Consider the following 19,114-nt stretch of genomic DNA (forward strand, 5'->3'; position numbering starts at 1 on the left):
TGGGCTGAACGGACCGAGCTCTGCCTATGTCGTAAGGAAACGACGACAACTTCAAGATTCCAAAGAGCACCTGCAGGACCTATTCTAGGTCAAAATAAATGACATATCCTATATCCTGAATTACATTGTAAGTCCACATCTAGTAAAACTATATACATTAGTACATTTACGCATTTTAGATTAGGTCCTTCAAAAGGTGGCACCTGTTGCGTACTTAACCTGCTGAGCGCTTTCTTACTGCATCTCAATTGCCCCCCTTATATCAGTCTCACTAGACACACTCAGCAAGGGTGTGAAAGGCGCACACCTGCGCGGCAAACTTGCAAATTGTCAGCGCCGGACCAAGCAGCTGCTGGAAAGGTACGTCCATGCGGTATTCTTTGAAGATCCAATTCCGAAGTTCGGCACCGATCATAGAGTCGATACCATACGACGCAATAGAGCCAACCTCGGGGTCGATATCGTCCAAATTTAGCATGAGCATCCGCGCCAGCTTCTCCATGAAGTGCCTGTTGATCACCGAGATAGCCTCGGCCCTGGAGGCTGCACTTTTGACGGCAACCAGGATGCTTTGCCCACCAGCCTCCCCGGCTCCAGCTCCATCAGCCGAAGTGTTGATGTCGTGGACGACGTGGTCGAAACGAGCATCATCAAGCCAGAAGCTGTCAGTCGCGTCTGCTGCGTTGACCGCTTTTTTAGCTGTGCGGGGTCCAGGCCAACGACGACATGATCGGGGGCTGTTTCGAGTCTGGTTGAGAGAATGCCAGCCTCGAAAGATTGGAGCAGATGCTCCTCGTCTATTCCATACACTGCAGCGCGGCGGTTAGGGCTTATTGCAAGATACGAAGATGTGTCGAAGGAATGGATAGAAAAGTAGGATGATACGGGAAGCACGGGTTATACTCACTACCCTTGCGCTTCAAAGCATCTTCGAGCTCGGTATTCTCTGCTACGACACCCACTCCAAGCACCATAGGCAGCACCAAAGATGTGGCGGCGATGGAGTGGGATTTTAGGTGTCTTGCGAGGGAGTCCAGGTATGCATTGGCAGCTGCATAATTGCTTTGGCCCGGAGTGCCCAGAATACCCGACACGGAACTGGTCATGAGAAAGAAATCGAGTGGCGTATCCGCAAGGACTGAGTGGAGGTTATATGCTCCGACAACCTTGGGATGAGTCGATTGCTTCCAAGCCTCGAATGACATGGAATGAAATAGGCCATCCTGTGAGGAGGATAAGACGTCAGTTCAATGCTTCTCGGCAAGACCAAGTTTTGTCATGTCAAAACGTGTCTAGGGGAGGCAAGCTTGGGAAAAAAGGAAACCTACCTTCAGCACCATGGCTGCATGGATGACACCTTTGATCGGGTACTCCGAAGGAACACCGGAAACGGTACGCTCGACATCATTGCGAGATGTGACATCGCCTCTACAGGTTTGGACGGAAGCGCCGGCTTCCTTAAGGTCAGCCACCAGCTTGGACGCGGACTGGCCGTTCACTCCCGAGCGAGACAAGAATGTGAAACGACGAGCTCCGCGCTCCATCATCCACACCGCTAAACTACGCCCGAGTCCTCCAAGGCAGCCGACAAGTAGGTAGGTGGCATCAGGAGCGAAACGAAGCTTCTCTCGCATGGGCAGTACCTGTAAGGGAACATCTGACACACTATACTCTAACACAGCTTTGGGGGCACCAAAGGAGTCCGAGAAGGCAGACACGGCTCTATTGATGTTTCCGAGCTGAACGGACTGAAACTTGCCGGGACAGGAGCTTAACCCTTGTCGGGCGTAGTCGACGATGGCGGGCAGAATCTTGGAGACGATCTCAGGCCGGTGCTCGTAGACGTCAAGAATGTCGAAAGGCAGATAGCTAGCACCGCGCTGCGTGGGTATGCCATCGATGACACTACACCTGAGGTTGTGTTTACGGCCACTTTCGAGGAAACGGCCGAACCGGGCAATGCAGCGCCATGCTTCGTGAGCATCTTCAGTATCGACGCTGCTGGCACTGAAAACCACATCCGCTCCGTGGCCACTGGTGAGTCGTTCCAGGTGCTCCGACACAGGCCCTTGTGACGGCAGGATAACCTGGCTGATCGGGAGTCCAAGCTGGCTTTGCAGGAAAGTGGCTTCGTCCTCGGTACGGGCTATCGCATAAGGTACAGCGCCACGGTGCTGGGCAATCTTGATGGCCGCAGCACCTGCGAATCCGGTCTTGTTCAGTATAAGCACGTTCTCCCCCTCCTTGACCGACGCAAGCGTTTCAAGACCGTACAGAGCAGCACAATAAGAAATCAATGTGCTAACGGTCATTTTCATGTTGTCTTGGCCCTCAAGCTTGTGCACCAAAGTGGCCGGGATCTGCTGGAAGCTGTCAAAACAGCCAGCGCTGATTCCCACGACACGGTCGCCGACTTGGAGGCTCGAGACCCCTGTCCCGACTCGCTTGACAACACCGCCAATCTCATGGCTAAAGGTCGTCGCGTAGTCGGAGCCAGTGATTGCTAGAACACCCTCCTTGGTCAGGCCTGTGCTTGCCAGCTCTACCTCGACGTAGCCTGGTGCGACGGTGGTTTCAACATATTGCTCCCTCTGGAACACAACTTCACCCTTGGTAACTTTACCGACAATACGGTCGCTGCGAACGAAGGCCTCGGAATCATGCTCTGTATCTGGTGCGTAAAGGCGGTTGAGGACGTCGTTGCGGAGGAATCGGCTGATGTAAGTCTTGCCGTTTGACACGCAGAACTCGCGCTCGGCCGGGAAGTGATCGGCCTTAACAACTTGCAGCTTGGAAATATTGGCGACCGAGCTGACAATTAGTGCTTCATCGACGGTCTCGATGTCTACATCGAGGGTACGGAAATCGATGACAGCCTGTTCCGACGTGACAACTCGGGCGAGACCAGACACCATAGAATATTCCGGCTTCTTCCCATCCAAAATCGCGCCGGTACTGACCCAGAGAAGGGATTCCGTCTTGGCAATGATGTTCTGCACTGCGGAAAACTCGCTTTCTTGAAGGGAATAAAGTAAAGGACCTTCGAAGTCAGCGACCATGATGACATGTTTGGCCACGTCAGCGTGGAAAAAAGCGTCCAGGCTCGAAATCTTAACATCCCATGCCATAGCCTCCAACGCAGTTCTGAGTTTGGGGATGATCGGGGCCTGACAGTTCCGATAGACGAGCTGAACTAGATGCTTCTCGGACGATGGTGCCACATCGTATCCTGCCTTGGCGACCCAAACGCCACTGCCGATTGAAGTAGCATTGGGCTTCAGCAAGCCCTTGATCTCGCCTGACGGCTCTTCTACGCCACTGGTAATAAGTATGTCGTACGATTCCTTTTTATACCCTTCCATTACTGTATCAAGCTTGACCACGTTCGCGTTGTGAAATTCGCCAATATCCTTCTTGACTTCATCCTCGTCTTCGTCAGTGGCTACCACCACAGTGTACGAAGCTCGCCGGTTCTTTCTCAGAATCGAGGTGGCGTTTTTCGCACCCAACTCGACAACCTTGAGGCTTGCATGCTTGAACAAGGCTAGATTTACCAGTTCCGAAGCGTTTAGGCCGGACCTGTTCTCCGGCACATCGACGTCCAACCCCCAACGCATCTCGCCGTAGGGGGCATCTTTCAGAGCACTCTCGGCACTTTGCGGCACAGCAGCCTCGTAGGCGATGGCCCGAAGGTTCACGATATCCATTATCAATTCACCGTCGTTGGCCGTCATCTGAACATTGCTCTCGGAAGTACGCAGTCCGCGGCGGTGTACGACGGCATACGCGTTGGCTTTCTGGTCCAGCAGTTGCTTTTCCGTCGGAGGCCAGATGACCACCTCATCGACCTGCACGGGAACCACCCCGAAGGTCATTGCGTTGCTACGGCCTGCATAGATGGCAGCAATACAGAGCTGCAGGGTCGAGTCGATAGATGCCGGGTGCAGCACATAGCGCGACTCGCCCAGGTTCTCGTCCACTACCTGCTTGATGTTGGTTGATGAGGCGGCTTGGTACCGCTTGCCATCGAACCTGATGTCGTCCATGTCTTGGAAAGTAGGACCATAATCGAACCCGACCTCGCGCAAGGCCTGGTTCCACGACCTGCCAGAGGCTCGCTGGGGTAACTGGGGGAGTCTCGCGAGGCGACTTCCCTCGGGGCCTAGTGTTGATGCTGATACTACCCGACATATGGTCTTTTTAGTTCGCTCGCCGTCGATGGAAGAGACGCTCCAGTCCCACCAGCTGCTTCCATGCACTGATGGCCGCAGGTTGAAAAGGGCCTCGATACCATCATCGTCGTCAGGCGTCACCAGCGCGGTCTTGATAGATACATCACGTAAGACGTAGCTCTCAATCGGGACGGGTGAACTGCTGAGCTCATTGACTTGCCGAACAGCCTCCATAGCCATGACGAAGTAGCCGGCTGCTGGAAAGACCGATTCGCCACCGAGGTGGTGGTCCTTGAGCCAAGGCAGATCGCGGACACGCAGGACGTTGCGCCATGTGGGCTCTGCCAGCGAGCCGCCGATGACGAGCTGACCAAGCAGATCATGCCGAGGGAATTTGGGCAGGCGCTGTTCTTGGCTGCTGCGGCTTTTCGGCCCACAATGGCCGCGTATAATTCCACTGGTACGGCGGCAAGTCGACAATGGTAGAGCCCTTGGAAGGTTTTCCGGTGGTCGTGACATCACTGGCATAGGCGCCAGCAACCTTGTCCATATCAAGTGGGAAGCCGCGCAGAAACAACTCACCCGCGACCTTGAGGAGTCGCGAGGCGCAAACGTCGCCCCTGAGCAGAGTTGGTAGATACTCAATCTTGTCGGCTTTCAACTGGGTTTTGATCTGCTTGATGGGGCCAGCCAGAGCAGAATGAGGCCCTATCTCAATGAAGAGATCGACTTCTGAGAACTGATCAGTGGTCATGATCTGTTGGACAGCCTGATCAAACAGCACGGGGCTGCGAAGGTTGGCACTCCAGTATGTCTCATCGAGAACGGTACCCATTAGAAGGAGAGTATTCGTAACGGACGAAACCATCCTGGCGGTAGTGGCCAAGGGCATAGTAGCCTGGTAACCCGCCTTGGCATCGCGGAAAAGGCCTTCGTATTTGGCGGATACAGAAGCCATGTGGTGCGAGTGGTAGGCCTTCCCATTTGTCTTGACCGAGCGTGTAAATACGCCGTCGGCATCAAGTTTTGCCTTCACTCTTGCAAGCGAGTCAGCATCTCCGGAAAGGGTGACAAGCGCCGGGGAGTTATAACACGCGATCACAACCTTGCCCTCTCCATCTGCGAGGTATGGCTCGACCGCCGCACCACCAAGGCCGACCGCTATCATGGCGCCATCCGTGCTGACGTCTTTAGCAACAAGGCCACGGTAGTAGGCAGCGATGATGGCATCTTGGGCGGACAATAGGCCCGCAGCGTAGGCTGCAGCCATTTCCCCCGATGAGTGACCGACAGTGACAGTAGGTTTGATCCCCCAAGATTGTAGCAGCTGCACGACTGCGATCTGAACGGCAGTACACAGCGGCTGCGAGAATTCCGCCTGGTCGATCGGCGATGTTTCGACATGTTCGAGCAGCACATCCTCAATAGACCAGTCAGGCCCATCGTGCAGCTCCTCGAGAACAAGATCGAGCGATCGAATTGAGTGAAGGAATGTGGAGGAAAGGGCCAACAGATCTGCACCCATGCGAGCCCACTGGGCTCCCTGGCCAGTGAACACGAACCCAATGGAGCGTATCTGCTTCTTATCAGCAAAACTGAAGTTCTCGTTGACCTCGTCAAATGTTTTGGCCAGCGTATCGTAGTTCGCTACGGCGAATCCCTTGTTCTGCAGAACGGTACGTCGCGTACCAAGCGTATAAGACAGATCGGCCAAGTTGTATTTGTGGGCAATCACGCCATGCGCGCAAATGTTGCGGCGGAGCGTGGGCTTGTCATGAGCCGAGAAGACCAACAAGAAGGGACGCTGGCGTTCCAGAGCCCTACGACGACCGGCGAATCTGCGCTGCGAGGCCCAACTGTTTCTATATATATGAGGGCGCGTGCTTGGTCATGGATTCTGTCCCCTCGACGACAACGTGGGCGTTGGTGCCACCGTATCCGAAGCTGTTGATGGACACGCGGCGCACTGGAAGTCGAGGAAACGGGACTGCCTCGTCAGGCACTCTGACCTGCCAGTCGTCCCATTTGATTGCCGGGCTAGGGTTCACGACCCCGCGTGTTGGTGGAACGATACCGCGCTCGACAATCATGATGGCCTTGATCAGCGCCGAGATGCCACTGGCAGCTTCAGAGTGTCCAATGTTGGTCTTGACTGCGCCAATCCACAGCGCGTCCTCTTCCTTCTGGCGGTGCTTATTCATAGCCATCGAAACCGCATGCACTTCGAGCGGGTCACCGACGGGGGTACCGGTTCCATGGCACTCAAAGTAACCTGTGAGGCGCGGGTCGAGATCACCGCCACGCTTGTAAGCGGCAGAGATGACTTGGGTCTGGCCATCGCGATTAGGGTGAGTTATACCCGCTGCATGGACCTTGCCGTTCGAATTGGTAGCGCTGGTGCGGATCACACCGCGGATCGGATCACCGTCACGCACGGCATCCGACATGCGCTTCAGGTAAACAGCGCCAACGGCGTCCGCACGGCCGTATCCATCCGCACTCGCGTCGAACGTGTGACACGTCGAGGTGTCAGATAAGACCCCGAGCTTGGCAGTATTCATATGCTGGTCCACGGTGATGATGAGATTGACGCCACCGACAATGGCCCCCTCGGCCTCGCCGTTCCGCAGCGCATTGCAAGCGTTATGCAATGCATAGATCGACGACGAGCACGCCGTATTGCACATGATACTAGGGCCTTTGAGGTTAAACACATGGCTGATGCGGTTGCTGATAATGCCGGGATCGACACCGGTAGCAGCCAGGCTGTGTCGAAACGAATGCTCCTTGAAGGCCATCTGCTGCCAATCGGCCGTGAAGCTCGCAGCGAATACGGCAGTGCGGGTCCCGTTGATCTTGCTCAGCGGGATGCCGCCCGACTCGAGGGCTTCGTATACCACCTCGAGCAGTTTCCGCTGTTGGGGGTCCATCCACATGGCCTCGACAGGTGTCATCCCGAAGAGACCCGGGTCAAAATCGGCAAGGTCCTCGTTAAGGAAGTATCCTCCCATGACGCCAAAGCTGCCGGGGCGATCATTGTTCTTGTGGAAGTGGGCGTCGATATTGAATCGAGATGAGGGGACCTTGGGTGTTTGGCCAGTGCCCTTACTCATCATCAGATCCCAGAAATCGGCGGTGGACTTGACGTCGCCAGGCAGCCGACAACCTGGATGGCTCTTGTTAACCGAGTGCCTCATGGTCATACTTCTCCATAGGTCAAAGCTTACCCATTCCAACGACAGCGATAGGCTCCAACTGTTCGTCAAGGGGCTTCTCTGCATACCCAGGGAACGACAGAGCAGGATAGTCATCGTCAGATCCGACCGAGGAGACAGAGTCAGACGGAAGAGTGTCAGGAGAGGGAATTTCTTCGTACGAAGATTGCGAAGAGGAGCTACTGCTTCTGACGTTGGCCATGGTTGGGGACGCCTGGTCTTTGACGAGTGTCTATGAAGTGATGTATTGATACGATGGGGCAGGTACTGGTTTCGGAAGTGCTTGGATTCCTTATTTGAAAAGGTCGCCTCCGTAGCTGGTACCCAACCGTCCTTATAGATCGGTGAGCCATCTCTGCGGATGGCGGCTATCATCCGCAGCATATTGGCAACGATAGGTAAAGTAGGTACCGATGGACCTCCGAGATGGCATGAGGGAGAAGTGGTCGCAGTTCCGTGCGCGCATGATGCATTTCGCACTTTCAGAAACACAGCCTTGGGCTGTTGAGGGTTGGAGATGGCAAAGGGAGTTGGTACTACCGGGGTCACCATTACCCCAACTGGTATAGTGGCCAATGTCAGCATCCGAAGCCGACGGAGCTGACAGCACCGAGTGTTGCGACCAAACACCCCAGCACCATGGGAAAAGCACACTGTTCCCTTCCACAAGGAAAGAGAGTACCGGCGGAGATACAGGACCGAGCACCGAATCCCAAGGCTGGAGGGGGTTTGGCGGTATACTGGTGTGGTACTCACGGTCTCTTTCGAGGCTTGGGTTCAAAAGCTGACACCTCGGAAACTACTGTGTAGGTAGTTTTACAGGGTTCAAGTCCACGACGCTTCTATCTGATGGAGAGGCAGCTGGATAGACGCTGGAGTAGACTTGCAATGGTAGCATCATCTGTAGACTTGCAGTATGTATGCCACTTTTTCAATCAAATTACAACCGATGGCCACAACCTTTCATCTTAGATGCATGATTCATGATGGATTGGACTTGCTCCAGAGTTCCCATGCCCCCGACAAGTCTCTTTTGCGTCCTCCGATAATCGGTTTTAAGAACGAACCTACACACTACTAAGTAGCTGAACACGGGGTAATGGCGCTTTAGAAGCTTTATGATCAAAGCATGTATGAAACCTCTTTGAACTCAATTTCCCACTCCTGCTAGCAGTCTCTAGTTTCCGTATGCCAACGCTGTTCGTACCGTGACATTCCCCTCCGACCCATCGTGGAACGGACGATATATCGTTACTTTATGTACAGTTCTTGACAGCCACTTTCGCATCCTTCACCGTCTCCCGCTCCCGGGAAAGTAGCCAAGCTAAAGCTGATCCAGGCCCGGCGATTGCAGTAATTGCCACAAGAGTCAGCATGGGATAGCCGACCATCGTTTTCCGGCTGCGCGGTTTGCTGACTGTGGCATGGTTGAACCTGAGTATATACACCCCTAGGGCCAGAACGCAGAGGTAAATGACTATGTGGTCATATTGCATGAAAAGCATGGCACCTTCTGTCATAAAACTCCGGTGGTCGGGCTGAGGGGCTCTGTGATTCGGCCAGTAAATCCTGCTCCATGTCACTTCTGGACCGCAAAGATAGGGTGCCAGAGCTACACTGATATGGACCATGGCACTGAATCCACCAACTATGCTGTAGGCGGCTTTGATAGGATGACCAACACCGACATATCCAGTGCTGGAACCGAGGAAGCTGCACAAGTCCTGAAAGGGGCCCAGAGTAAGGGGCGCGAAAAACCAAACAACCACCCCGAACTGGACCTGGACTGGGGAAGCACCGAGAACAGATGGCAGAATAATTGGAAGAGATATCAATATGCTCCAGATAGAAGTGAATACCAAGGCCTGTTGCTGTTCTGCTGGTACATATGAAGCACTGGCGGGTCGTTTGGTAAGATACAGGTGCGAGTAGACAGGAAGAACCGAGGCCGCGCCGCACCAGTTCCAAAGGAATTGCCAAACTGCAGGGCTTTTGTGGTATCAGTTAAATGTCCGTTGTGTACGATGGGGATGGCCCGGGGAAACCGGTGTTGTTCTTACTAGCGTAACGGCCCTGACTTTCTGTTGCGGCGGTCCTCAACAAGGGTCATTATGTTGAAGACGACGAGTGTAAATACAAGGTCAACCAGCATAAGAAATGGTCCAAGGTCGGCCAAATCTGCTATATTGTTGACGGCGCCGAAGAAGACGACCAAAAGGCCTAAGACGAAGTCGATGGGCCAAATCCCGATCCACGTCGTCTTGACTGGTGTGCCAGTTGGGAAAACGCCTTTCCAAGTCGTCATCACCATGGCAACGAAAGAACCGTTGAGGACCATTACAATCCATTGTGTACAAAATCCGAAGCCAGTGAGTATACAAAAAATGCAATAGTGGTCTGGCACCATCGCAGCTGCGGTGGCTTTTCGGGTTGTAATCGTCATTTTGGGTTCAATTGGTAGAAGGCTTCAAGTTCATGGGCAAATCATAGGTTGAAACTGTCCACGGGTTGGAGCTTTTAGTTACCATGAGAAAGATAAAGTTTATTTTTACAACTGCATTGCTGGGGGAAAACCTCTCTGGTCGGGCTCGGAGACCGCATTTGCCGAGCGATATGCATCGATACTGCTCGGCTTATTTCCTATCACGTCTGGTGACTTCGGCAAGTAAACGCCGCCACGCGCGCTGTGCATTCTATGTTCCAAGGGCTGAGATGCGGTATTACACAGCCCTTGTACCAAAGTGCGGGTAGCACGACGGAGGCCGAATCCGTAAATACCGAACCGGGGGCACTTGGTCCGACGGCTGGCCGGTGCTCGTCGGCACTGGCTCCTTTCGCAGTCGCCATCACAGAACAGACATATATACAAGCTCGCAGTATCTTGGTATTCGTAAGGCTCTAGGTGTAGAAATAGTATGTGTCCGTGGTCACCATCTCTACGCATCGGAGCTCACCAAGTCGTACTACCGCACACTCATCCCCAATAATATATTTCCGTATCGAACAATGGAATATACATCAGACTCAGATGTAGAGCGAGTAGATGTCGTGGTCGTGGGAGCCGGTAAGCCAGCTGTTCTCTTTTAACCAACCCAGGGATTTGATCGGTTATAATAACACGGACAACCAGGATGGAACGGCTTGATTTCCGCCAAGACATATCTCGACTTCAAGCCATCTGCTAGTCTGGTCATCATCGATGATAACGCCACTTTTGGCGGTGTTTGGAGTGCCGAGAAGATCTACCCGAGCCTTTACGCGCAGATAAAGCATGGCCTTTTCGAATACTCGTTCTATCCCATGCGTAACGAGGGGATAACCGAGGACGGCTACATCTCGGGACAGACCATTCACCAGTACCTGAACGATTTCGCTTGGGACTTCGATCTTGTACGACGGTCGCGCTTGCAAACTATCGTCACCCACGTCTCCCGGACTGTCTGGGGTGGTTGGCGCCTCGATCTTGGCGGGAAAGCGCCGATTGAATGTACGAAGCTTATCTACGCCTCAGGCGCTACTTCGCATCCCGTCATCCCCGGTTGGCCGAACAAGGGCTTCCGCTCTCCCATTATTCACTCGACCGAGATTGGGACGCATTTGAAAGCTCTAGAGAACATAGAGTCGGCAACTATCGTGGGAGGAGCCAAATCCTCTTACGATACAGTATTTCTACTGCTTAAGGCCGGGAAGAAGGTGGACTGGATCATTCGCGAGGACGGATCAGGACCGCTGGCCATCATGCCACCCACCCTGCTTGGCATGGCCAATACAATGGATGTTGTTACCACACGGTTCGTTGCCCTGATGGGATGCAGCATTATGAATACGGACGGAGCCGCTCAGGACTTCATACAGAGGACATATCTGGGCCAGTGTATTGCTTGGCTCTTTTGGGCCGCTGTGAACTGGATAGCTGAACGGCACGCCGGATACTCACAGTCGGAGAATGCCGAGAAGCTGAGGCCAGAGCCACACGGAAATGGGTAGGTTCGGTCTGGTTTCGGCACAAAACGTTCCCTGTTCCCTAGCTAACGCCATTACTAGGATCTTCTGGGCGAATGCTGGTCTTGGTGCTGCCAGTGTGCCACTCTTCTGGAAGACTTTCCATGAGGGCAACTGCAGAGTGCACCGCACAGATATCCACTCTCTTGACGACCGTGACACGGTTACTTTGAAGAATGGCACTTCTTATCAAACCGATTACATGGTGCTCTGTACGGGATTCGATAAGTCCTTCCATGTCTTTAGTGAACAGATGCAGGAAGACTGCGGATTCATCGCCAACCCTGCTGAGGGGACCAAATGGTCCAAGCTGGAACGGGATGCCGAGAAGGTGGTGGACGAACTACTGCCAGCTATCAAGACTTCCCCTTTCGGATTATCTAATACCTTCACCCGCGAAGAGACGGCCGATGGACGCAAGCTACTCCATGGCCCCAGCCGACACTATCGCAGACTGGTAGTCCCCTCACTAGCTGCACAGGGTGACCGATCCGTGTTCTTTCCAGGATTCATCCATACGATATATACGCCAATTGTCTCCGAGGTCCAGGCTCTCTGGGGCGTTGCCTTCCTGTTGGGTCTTCACGATACACCCCCGCTCGAAGAAATGGAGCGAGAAGTAGCCGGATGGACGGTGTGGTCGCGCAAGCGTTACGTGTCTCAAGGCAAGAAGCATGCTTATGCTATTTACGACTTTCTGCCGGTAAGCTATGCAGAGAACAACTTGTGGCGCCGCTCCTAACAGTATACTCTATCTTTGGCAGTACATTGATACATTGCTCAGAGATCTTGGCGTCAACCCTCAGCGGAAGAAGTCGTACCTAGCCAGTCTTTTCTCGCCAGCTTACCCGCGGGAGTACAAAGGCATAGCCGATGAGTTCCGTCGCGCCGTCGCGAAGGAACGCAGCCTGATCCTCGCGGCTAGAGGCACCCCTGGAACGGCAACAGCCGAGCTCATGGGAAAGGGTGAAGCTTCCGGCGCACCCGATGGACGCCTCCATGAACCCGCCTCTGCCAAAAAGGTCGGGGTTCCCGGGGCTATATGCTGTCTCAGAAACCCTCGGCGCCGCCCACATATGATGTATGTTTTCTTATTTTTTTCCCCTCGGGAATCACCCGTTCTGCTCCACGCGAGTCAAATACTCACATAGTGCAGGTGACCATCAGCTCACGCATACCTCCCTACTTGATGTGGAGTCATCGCGGTGAATCCATGAGGGGGTGGAGGTAACACACACGTTACGAGACAAATTCGGAGCTTGTTTACTTTGTAAGGCTCCGAGCTTCGTAGAGTATGCATGTAGGTAAGATAGAGGCTGGTAAGGCTGAACAAGTACATGGGCCAAATATTGATGCGATAGGTTCACTATTGTGCTTTTTTTATATTACAACTTGTACCACCCCATACTGTTAGAGAGGAAGGCTTGCCGGATCTTAGCTTATCTTCCATGAAGATGTAGATCAATATCAGCCCTTGGGGCTGACTGGGGCTGGGGAGGTGTGGCCCCTTTCGACGCTGATTGGATTGATGGACGGGACTATCTCCATTCATATAACCTCACACGACTTCATAGCATCTCCGTAGAATCTCCGTAGGACTATGTTGGCTGGTGTACTTTGTTTCTGGTTGAGTGCCTCTGGATACCTCTGGATGCCTCTTCCTTCGGGCTTCTGTGGCTTTGGTACTTGCGATATGAGCCTTCAGCCGTCCCACCTACACTGCGAAATCACACTGCTGCATTTGTAGCGCTTACCCCTCGACGCCCTTCAGTGTCCAGACCTTGGCCAAATACGCCACGTCGTACACAAAAGAATAATCCACCACTGATAAGAGTACCACCTACTGCATATAAGCCAAATAGGTTTCATGTGACCAGTCCTGCGCGCCCGCTGTACCCCCATAAGCCCCCGAACGCCGTCGCATCCCGGAGCCGATAGTTCTTGAGACAACCACAACGCATGCCAAGGGGTCCAGACTCTTTTTGTCTGTCCCATGAAAGACGTAGGGATAGAATGATGAGAGGAAAATCAACACGATGCTCTCATACAATAAGCAGGCCGGTTTCCCCACGGAGGCAGAACTTGGTGCCGCCATCAGATTGCCTCGACCGTTTTGGTTCTTGCCCCGATACTATACTAAACCGACCATAGGAATCTAGATACTATGGAAACGGTTTACCCACCGGATGAAACTTCGAACTCGGCTCCGGGTGACCCTGCCGCCACCAGCAAGAACGAAGGGCAGCAAGCACCTACAATCTCTAGCAGATCTGTTTCCGGTGAACCGAAGAGCTCGTCAACCAAACGTCTCTCCTGCGATGCATGTCGCAGCAGGAAGGTCAAGTGCAAGAGAGAATACCCGTCGTGTAGCCGTTGCGCGAAAGTAGGCAATACATGCCGATACTCGTCCCGTGCAAAAGCATCATCAACCAAGACGGACCTGTCTCAGTTCCTCCACACATTAAACAGTCGTCTCGGTGAGTGTATGGCTAGATGCGCAAGTGTTTCCTTACTGCCATTTCTCCAGCTAATACTTGGCTGGGGTGTAACCTTCGTAGAGCAGGCAGAGGCTCAGCTGGCTTTCAATCCATTCTCCCACAATGTTCAGCCCCCCTACGAGTGTTTCCGAGGACAGGGATACAGAGATGGATTCATTGACGTCGCCATCGCCTACAACACCGTCTACCGCGATGGCAGAAGCCCCGAACCTAAGTGGCCCGCAGCCAAGTGACCAGATATCGGGAACGCAACATGCTGGCCCCTTTCCTGGCGAAACCATTGCCACCGAGTCTACCAGTGAATGGTATGGGTACCGAACTCGAAACTCAAGTGTACTTCTTGCTAATACAAAGTCGAATGGGGAAGGCCGAATACGACAAGAATTTCCGACTTGCCACTTGACCATCCCTCATTCTCAATGAATATGGATTTGGAACTGCCTCAGTCGCTTCCGGATGGCAACCAAAGCGGTTTTGAGTTCGACCCAATGCTCCTTTTCACACCATCGTCGTTCATTACGAACGAGACTGATGGAACACCAGTGTCGCCTGGTATGATGCAAGTATAGTATGTAAACTGAAACTTGGCACCCAACCCCCCTAGACAATTATGTATTATGAATACTGACACAAAAAGCCATGACCGCTTTTTTTCCATCTTCCATCCCATCATGCCTTTTATCAACCGGACACGCTTCCAAAGTGAGATGACCGAGTTTCTGCCTTCGATTGAGGCGCAAGCTCTGTCGTATGCCATTGCGGTGCTGGGCACGCTGTCGATGCTTGACCAGCGCTCCAGCACCGATCATTGCTATGAACGGGCCCGCAGCCTTCTTGACGTGTGCGAGAGGCAGGAGCATGGTGGCTCCCTGACAAACATCAACATGCTCCAGGCGTGTATTTTGCTGACGCTGTTTGAGTTCAAACGGCCCAACTTCGCCAGGGCTTGGATGTCACTGGGACGGGCCATCAGGCTGGTCAAGATTATGGGCCTTGACCAGGTGGGCATTAAACCCCTGTCCGAGAATTGGGGCCTAGCGCAGGACAACCCCCTAGCATCGGAAACTGCGCCCTACGCGGAAGAGAAACGTCGTACGTTTTGGGTGCTTTACATCTTTGACTCGTTCGCCAGCGTCAGGACAAATCTGGCTTCTGCCTTCGACGAAAGCGTACGTGTCTTAGGTATATCCCATCAGAATTCCCCCCCTGTAGTCGAGAGCTTTATTACCGACTCGACTCGGAATTTTCACTGATCGCATGCCAGGTATCTGTTCCTCTACCTAGTCCCCGGGAGTATCCGGATTTCAGTACGTCCAAGGAGCAGATGCCGTCGCTGCAACAGCTTTTCGAGATGCCAGCCGACGTCCCACTGTCGTCATTTGCCGCTACCAATGTTGTCATTTATCTTTACCAGCGCTGTTCCCGGCACGTGAATTCCTCGCAACTGGAATCCTCGTACGCGTTCTGGGAAAACCACCATGGCATCGAGAAGGCCATCCACCAATGCAGGACAAGCGCCATAGCGCAACACCTTGGTTACTACTCGAACGAGGATCCCCTCTCCTTGGCCTTGCGCATCAACCTAGACACGGTCGATATTCTGCTGCACAAGGCCGCCTTTTCCAGGGTGGAAAGGGATCAGCTGTTGACGGAACTGAGCGTGAGTGCTGGCTCCAAGTGCGTCATGGGAGCGAAAGATGTAGTCGAAGCGTTGCAGCTGGCCAAGCGCTCGTGGGCAATAAACTAGAAATGTTCCGCCAGCTGGGCCAGTTCCTCATATGGCCCATAACCACTTCCATCCAGGTCTTCTTCCGCATGTTGTCCCACGGCGAAGCGGATATCAAGCCATGCATCAACTCGATTCGCACCCTTTCTGGTGCTCTAAGAGATCTCAGCGACCCAAAGCATGCAGCTCCAGGTCTCATCGAGAGGGCGGACGAGATTGTCGCCGAGGCGGAGGCCAGAGCCTCAAAATAGACCGTTCAGACCTAGCTGGGAGTACGCATAATGTACAGTGATTTTGGCATCAATTCTCTTTTCAAGATTTCAAGATAGATAATATATAGATCTCTTCCAGAGTCTAGTTAAAAATTTCACCGTTATATGTATTCATATATAGCACTATATAGTGAAAAGGAAAAATATCAGATGGTTGAAAGATAAGAAATAACTCTGGGAACGTGAAAGTCTGACCCTACGCATACATCCATATTGCTGCAGATAATCGCCTCCCCCTTATTGCCTCTTTCCTTGGACTTATTTCCAGATACGTACCTATCAATTAACCCATCTCCATTATCATGCTACTAGGCCTTGCAGAGCCGCATTGATCCATCCTCGAACCATTTCTCACTACCGACCGCTGTGTGGGCGTATAAAAGACCCTCTGGGTCGTACTTGTTCTTCACAGCAAGAAGCTTGGGGTAGTTGCGGCCGTAAAACTCCTGCTGCCAGTTCTTCTGCTTCCAGTTGGCCTCGTTCAGGTAGACGCCACCACCTGGGGTGGCCGCGTCGATCCGGGGCTGCAGTACATTCGCAGCAAAGTCTTGTCGGGCCGCCATTTGCGTCGGTGTGGCGGAAGGGTCCCAGTTGCCGGGGAAAAGGCAGATGCCGATGGCGTCGCGCCAGGCCGGCAGTACGGCATTGTCTGAGACCGCCTTCTTGCTTACATTCAAGGCCTGGCAGGCGAGCGGGGAATAGCCCTCGGCCCGCGTGGTCTCGCGGATGGCCTGAATAACACCTGATCTCTTGGCAGGATCAACGAACAGCGCACGAGGCAAGATGCGGCTGCCAGTGAAGGGTGCGTAATCGGCAAAGCCCTCGGGCAGAGGCCCGAGGTAGTGGCTGAAATGCTCATAGTAGCTGCCCGATACGTGGGGCTCGTATTGGTACTCAATGCCGCGGGCTTTGAGGTCATCAAGGAACGGCTTCATCCGAACGTTGACCTGGTCCAGAGTGGAAGCGCCTGGCATCGTGATACCCCACGACAAGAACTGGTGGTTGGTTAAAGTGTAGGTGTAGGAATTACCAGCGTCGACAAAGATAGGGAGTAGGCCGTGGAACGCTCCGACAGCGTTCCAAAACGCATCGTTTCCAATCCTGGAGTCGTTGAATATGACATAGGCGCCGCCAAATCGTTCGTCTGGGTGAAGTCGACTGGTCATGGAGAGAACGACGGCGTACGTTCCTCCCCCGCCTCCGCTGATGGCCCAGTAGAGGTCTGAATTTTCCTCGGGGCTTGCCACCATATGCTTGCCGTCCATAGTCACTACCTCCCACTCTAGAACATTGTCTGCGCCCAGGCCGTATTTGCTAGAGAGCATAGAGTGGCCACCGCCTTGACTATAACCCCCTGAGATGCCCACAGTAGGACAGGAACCCCCTACTATGCTGTGTCCGGCGGCATTTGCGGCGGCATATGCTTCGAACCCTTCAACGCCAGCTCCCAGTTTCATTGCCGGGCCCTTGTAGTATGACTTGGAGTACTTTGGGATGTACTTGGTTGATTTCAGGTTGTGTGTCCATAGAGAAAGGCCACCTTTGCCAGTAGACTTGCCAAGATAACTGTGGATGCCGTATTCAAATCAGCTTGTCAATCCAGCGGCTTCAACTTGGCCCCCAACTCCGGGGCTACTTACTCATGTCCAGTGTTCTTGATCACCAGTCTGACGTTGTATTTCTTGGAAAATTCAATGGCCTTCTGGACGTCCGACGGACCTGCGACATTGACCACGTAGCTGGCAAAGTTGCCCAATTCGCAAGGCTGCGACCTGGGTGTAAATGGATCACACGTATAGTTGTTGAAATACATGCTCAGAAACTCGGCAGGCTGGTCAATACTGCACCCAATGTTGATTAACAAATGCTGCTCCCAGTCAATCATAATCTAAGAAACATACTGGGACAGCTTCGTTTGGTTCCAGCCTTGTTGCACTGTGGCGCACATGCCTGCGTTGTAGGCATTGAAAGGGGCATCATGACAGACACTGGCGAGGGGGACGGAAGCAATCAAGCGCCCCTTGATAGTCTCGTTGAGCGTTGCCCACGCTTCTTGCTTCGGCCAGGCTGGATCTCCTGGGAGCACTTTGCATGAGGGCTTGGGGCCTGGGCGTGATGTCAGATCGTCGGCATCTCGAGGCGGAACAGCCATAGAAACTGCAACGGCGGCAAGACCGAGCGTGAAGAGTTTTTGGAGAGACATTGGTGGTTATTGGCAGGTGATTCTTCAAGAGATGTAAGGCAACGAACAATACAAACTTGTGTGATGTATCGAGAACTGACATTTGCTAAAGGAGGACGTTGGCCATCTTTATATAGTTCTCAAGTGACGAGCATTACAATCCCTCACCAAATGAGGACGGTAGGACTCCATATTCACATAATAGACTCGCTGGTCCTCCCTTTTTTCCACATCCGAGTTGACTGATCCTTCGACACAAAATCAATCATTAGCGCAGTTCAGCTGATCCTTCAGCTATCATGTGGTGGCCCAGCCTCACGTCGCTCATACTTTGCCCCCGAAGTGGCAATGAACTTATTTTTACACTACATAAACTCGTAATAGCAGGTAATCATTATAGCTGACGAGGACCTGGGACATTTTCGGAGCCGAACTGGCCAAAGGTCCAATATCGACCGTCAAATGTGCGTATCCGTTCTTCCCCAACAAGTCAACTAAACTCATAATGGGAAAGACACACGAATCTTCCTGAGATATGATCGTGAGTGTTTTCGCCATTGATTCCTGTCTTGATGTTATCAAATGCAGTGAGACCATGGCTGCAGGTATTGTTGCATGGCAATGCATATGAACGCAGGAACGAACGTCTAGAAGACCTTGGTACTAATTTGTGTGCGCGCCATATGCGTTCAGCGTGGATGTTAACAGGCCTCGAGAAACTAGACCCAGAAGAGGAAGCAGGCGGCATCGTGGCTGGCCAGCTTGGAGAAACTCGGTGATGTCGGATACCATTGTCCGAGATGGCTGACCGAAATCTCGGTGTTTGAGGTTTGACAGTACTACTCAACAGCCAAAGTCTCTACCACATTACTGACATTGTTCATCTACCGGGGGTTTGGCTCTCTTTGGTTGATCAAACTACCAGAGAACCACCGCGGGCCTTGTCGGAGTTTGTCCGCGGCCCCTGAACTTCAACTCACAAATGCATGGAGCCCGCGGCATTTGAAACCCGCGGGTTTGGCGTCAAGGACAAAAGTTCACGAACTA

The 19,114-nt window shown here is 53.0% G+C and overlaps 5 protein-coding genes across 5 annotated transcripts; 2 read left to right on the forward strand and 3 right to left on the reverse strand.

Moving 5' to 3' along the window:
• Positions 1 to 271: 271 nt before the first annotated feature.
• PG997_014551 (uncharacterized protein) lies at positions 272 to 7,589 on the reverse strand (the record flags this gene model as incomplete). The annotated part of the gene is made up of 6 exons (XM_066818865.1): positions 272 to 699; positions 908 to 1,223; positions 1,329 to 4,587; positions 4,637 to 6,015; positions 6,083 to 7,338; positions 7,400 to 7,589. The coding sequence occupies 6 exons, from the start codon at positions 7,587 to 7,589 to the stop codon at positions 272 to 274; spliced, it is 6,828 nt and encodes a 2,275-aa protein (XP_066661053.1).
• A 1,054-nt stretch (positions 7,590 to 8,643) lies between these two features.
• PG997_014552 (uncharacterized protein) lies at positions 8,644 to 9,830 on the reverse strand (the record flags this gene model as incomplete). The annotated part of the gene is made up of 2 exons (XM_066818866.1): positions 8,644 to 9,376; positions 9,448 to 9,830. 2 exons carry the CDS (start codon positions 9,828 to 9,830, stop codon positions 8,644 to 8,646), a joined length of 1,116 nt encoding a protein of 371 aa, XP_066661054.1.
• A 563-nt stretch (positions 9,831 to 10,393) lies between these two features.
• Positions 10,394 to 12,549, forward strand: PG997_014553 (cofactor FMO1 FAD enzyme; the record flags this gene model as incomplete). Its single annotated transcript, XM_066818867.1, has 5 exons — positions 10,394 to 10,451; positions 10,518 to 11,370; positions 11,432 to 12,092; positions 12,154 to 12,470; positions 12,546 to 12,549. 5 exons carry the CDS (start codon positions 10,394 to 10,396, stop codon positions 12,547 to 12,549), a joined length of 1,893 nt encoding a protein of 630 aa, XP_066661055.1.
• Positions 12,550 to 13,989: 1,440 nt separating this feature from the next.
• On the forward strand, positions 13,990 to 15,864 carry PG997_014554 (uncharacterized protein; the record flags this gene model as incomplete). Its single annotated transcript, XM_066818868.1, has 5 exons — positions 13,990 to 14,192; positions 14,255 to 14,455; positions 14,525 to 15,056; positions 15,152 to 15,586; positions 15,649 to 15,864. The coding sequence occupies 5 exons, from the start codon at positions 13,990 to 13,992 to the stop codon at positions 15,862 to 15,864; spliced, it is 1,587 nt and encodes a 528-aa protein (XP_066661056.1).
• A 329-nt stretch (positions 15,865 to 16,193) lies between these two features.
• On the reverse strand, positions 16,194 to 18,088 carry PG997_014555 (FAD-dependent isoamyl alcohol oxidase; the record flags this gene model as incomplete). The annotated part of the gene is made up of 3 exons (XM_066818869.1): positions 16,194 to 17,451; positions 17,526 to 17,726; positions 17,787 to 18,088. 3 exons carry the CDS (start codon positions 18,086 to 18,088, stop codon positions 16,194 to 16,196), a joined length of 1,761 nt encoding a protein of 586 aa, XP_066661057.1.
• Between the last annotated feature and the right edge of the window lie 1,026 nt (positions 18,089 to 19,114).

Source organism: Apiospora hydei (genome assembly GCF_038363865.1).
Source record: "Apiospora hydei strain CBS 114990 chromosome Unknown utg000010l_segment0_segment0, whole genome shotgun sequence".
In the NCBI taxonomy this organism is placed as follows: domain Eukaryota; kingdom Fungi; phylum Ascomycota; class Sordariomycetes; order Amphisphaeriales; family Apiosporaceae; genus Apiospora; species Apiospora hydei.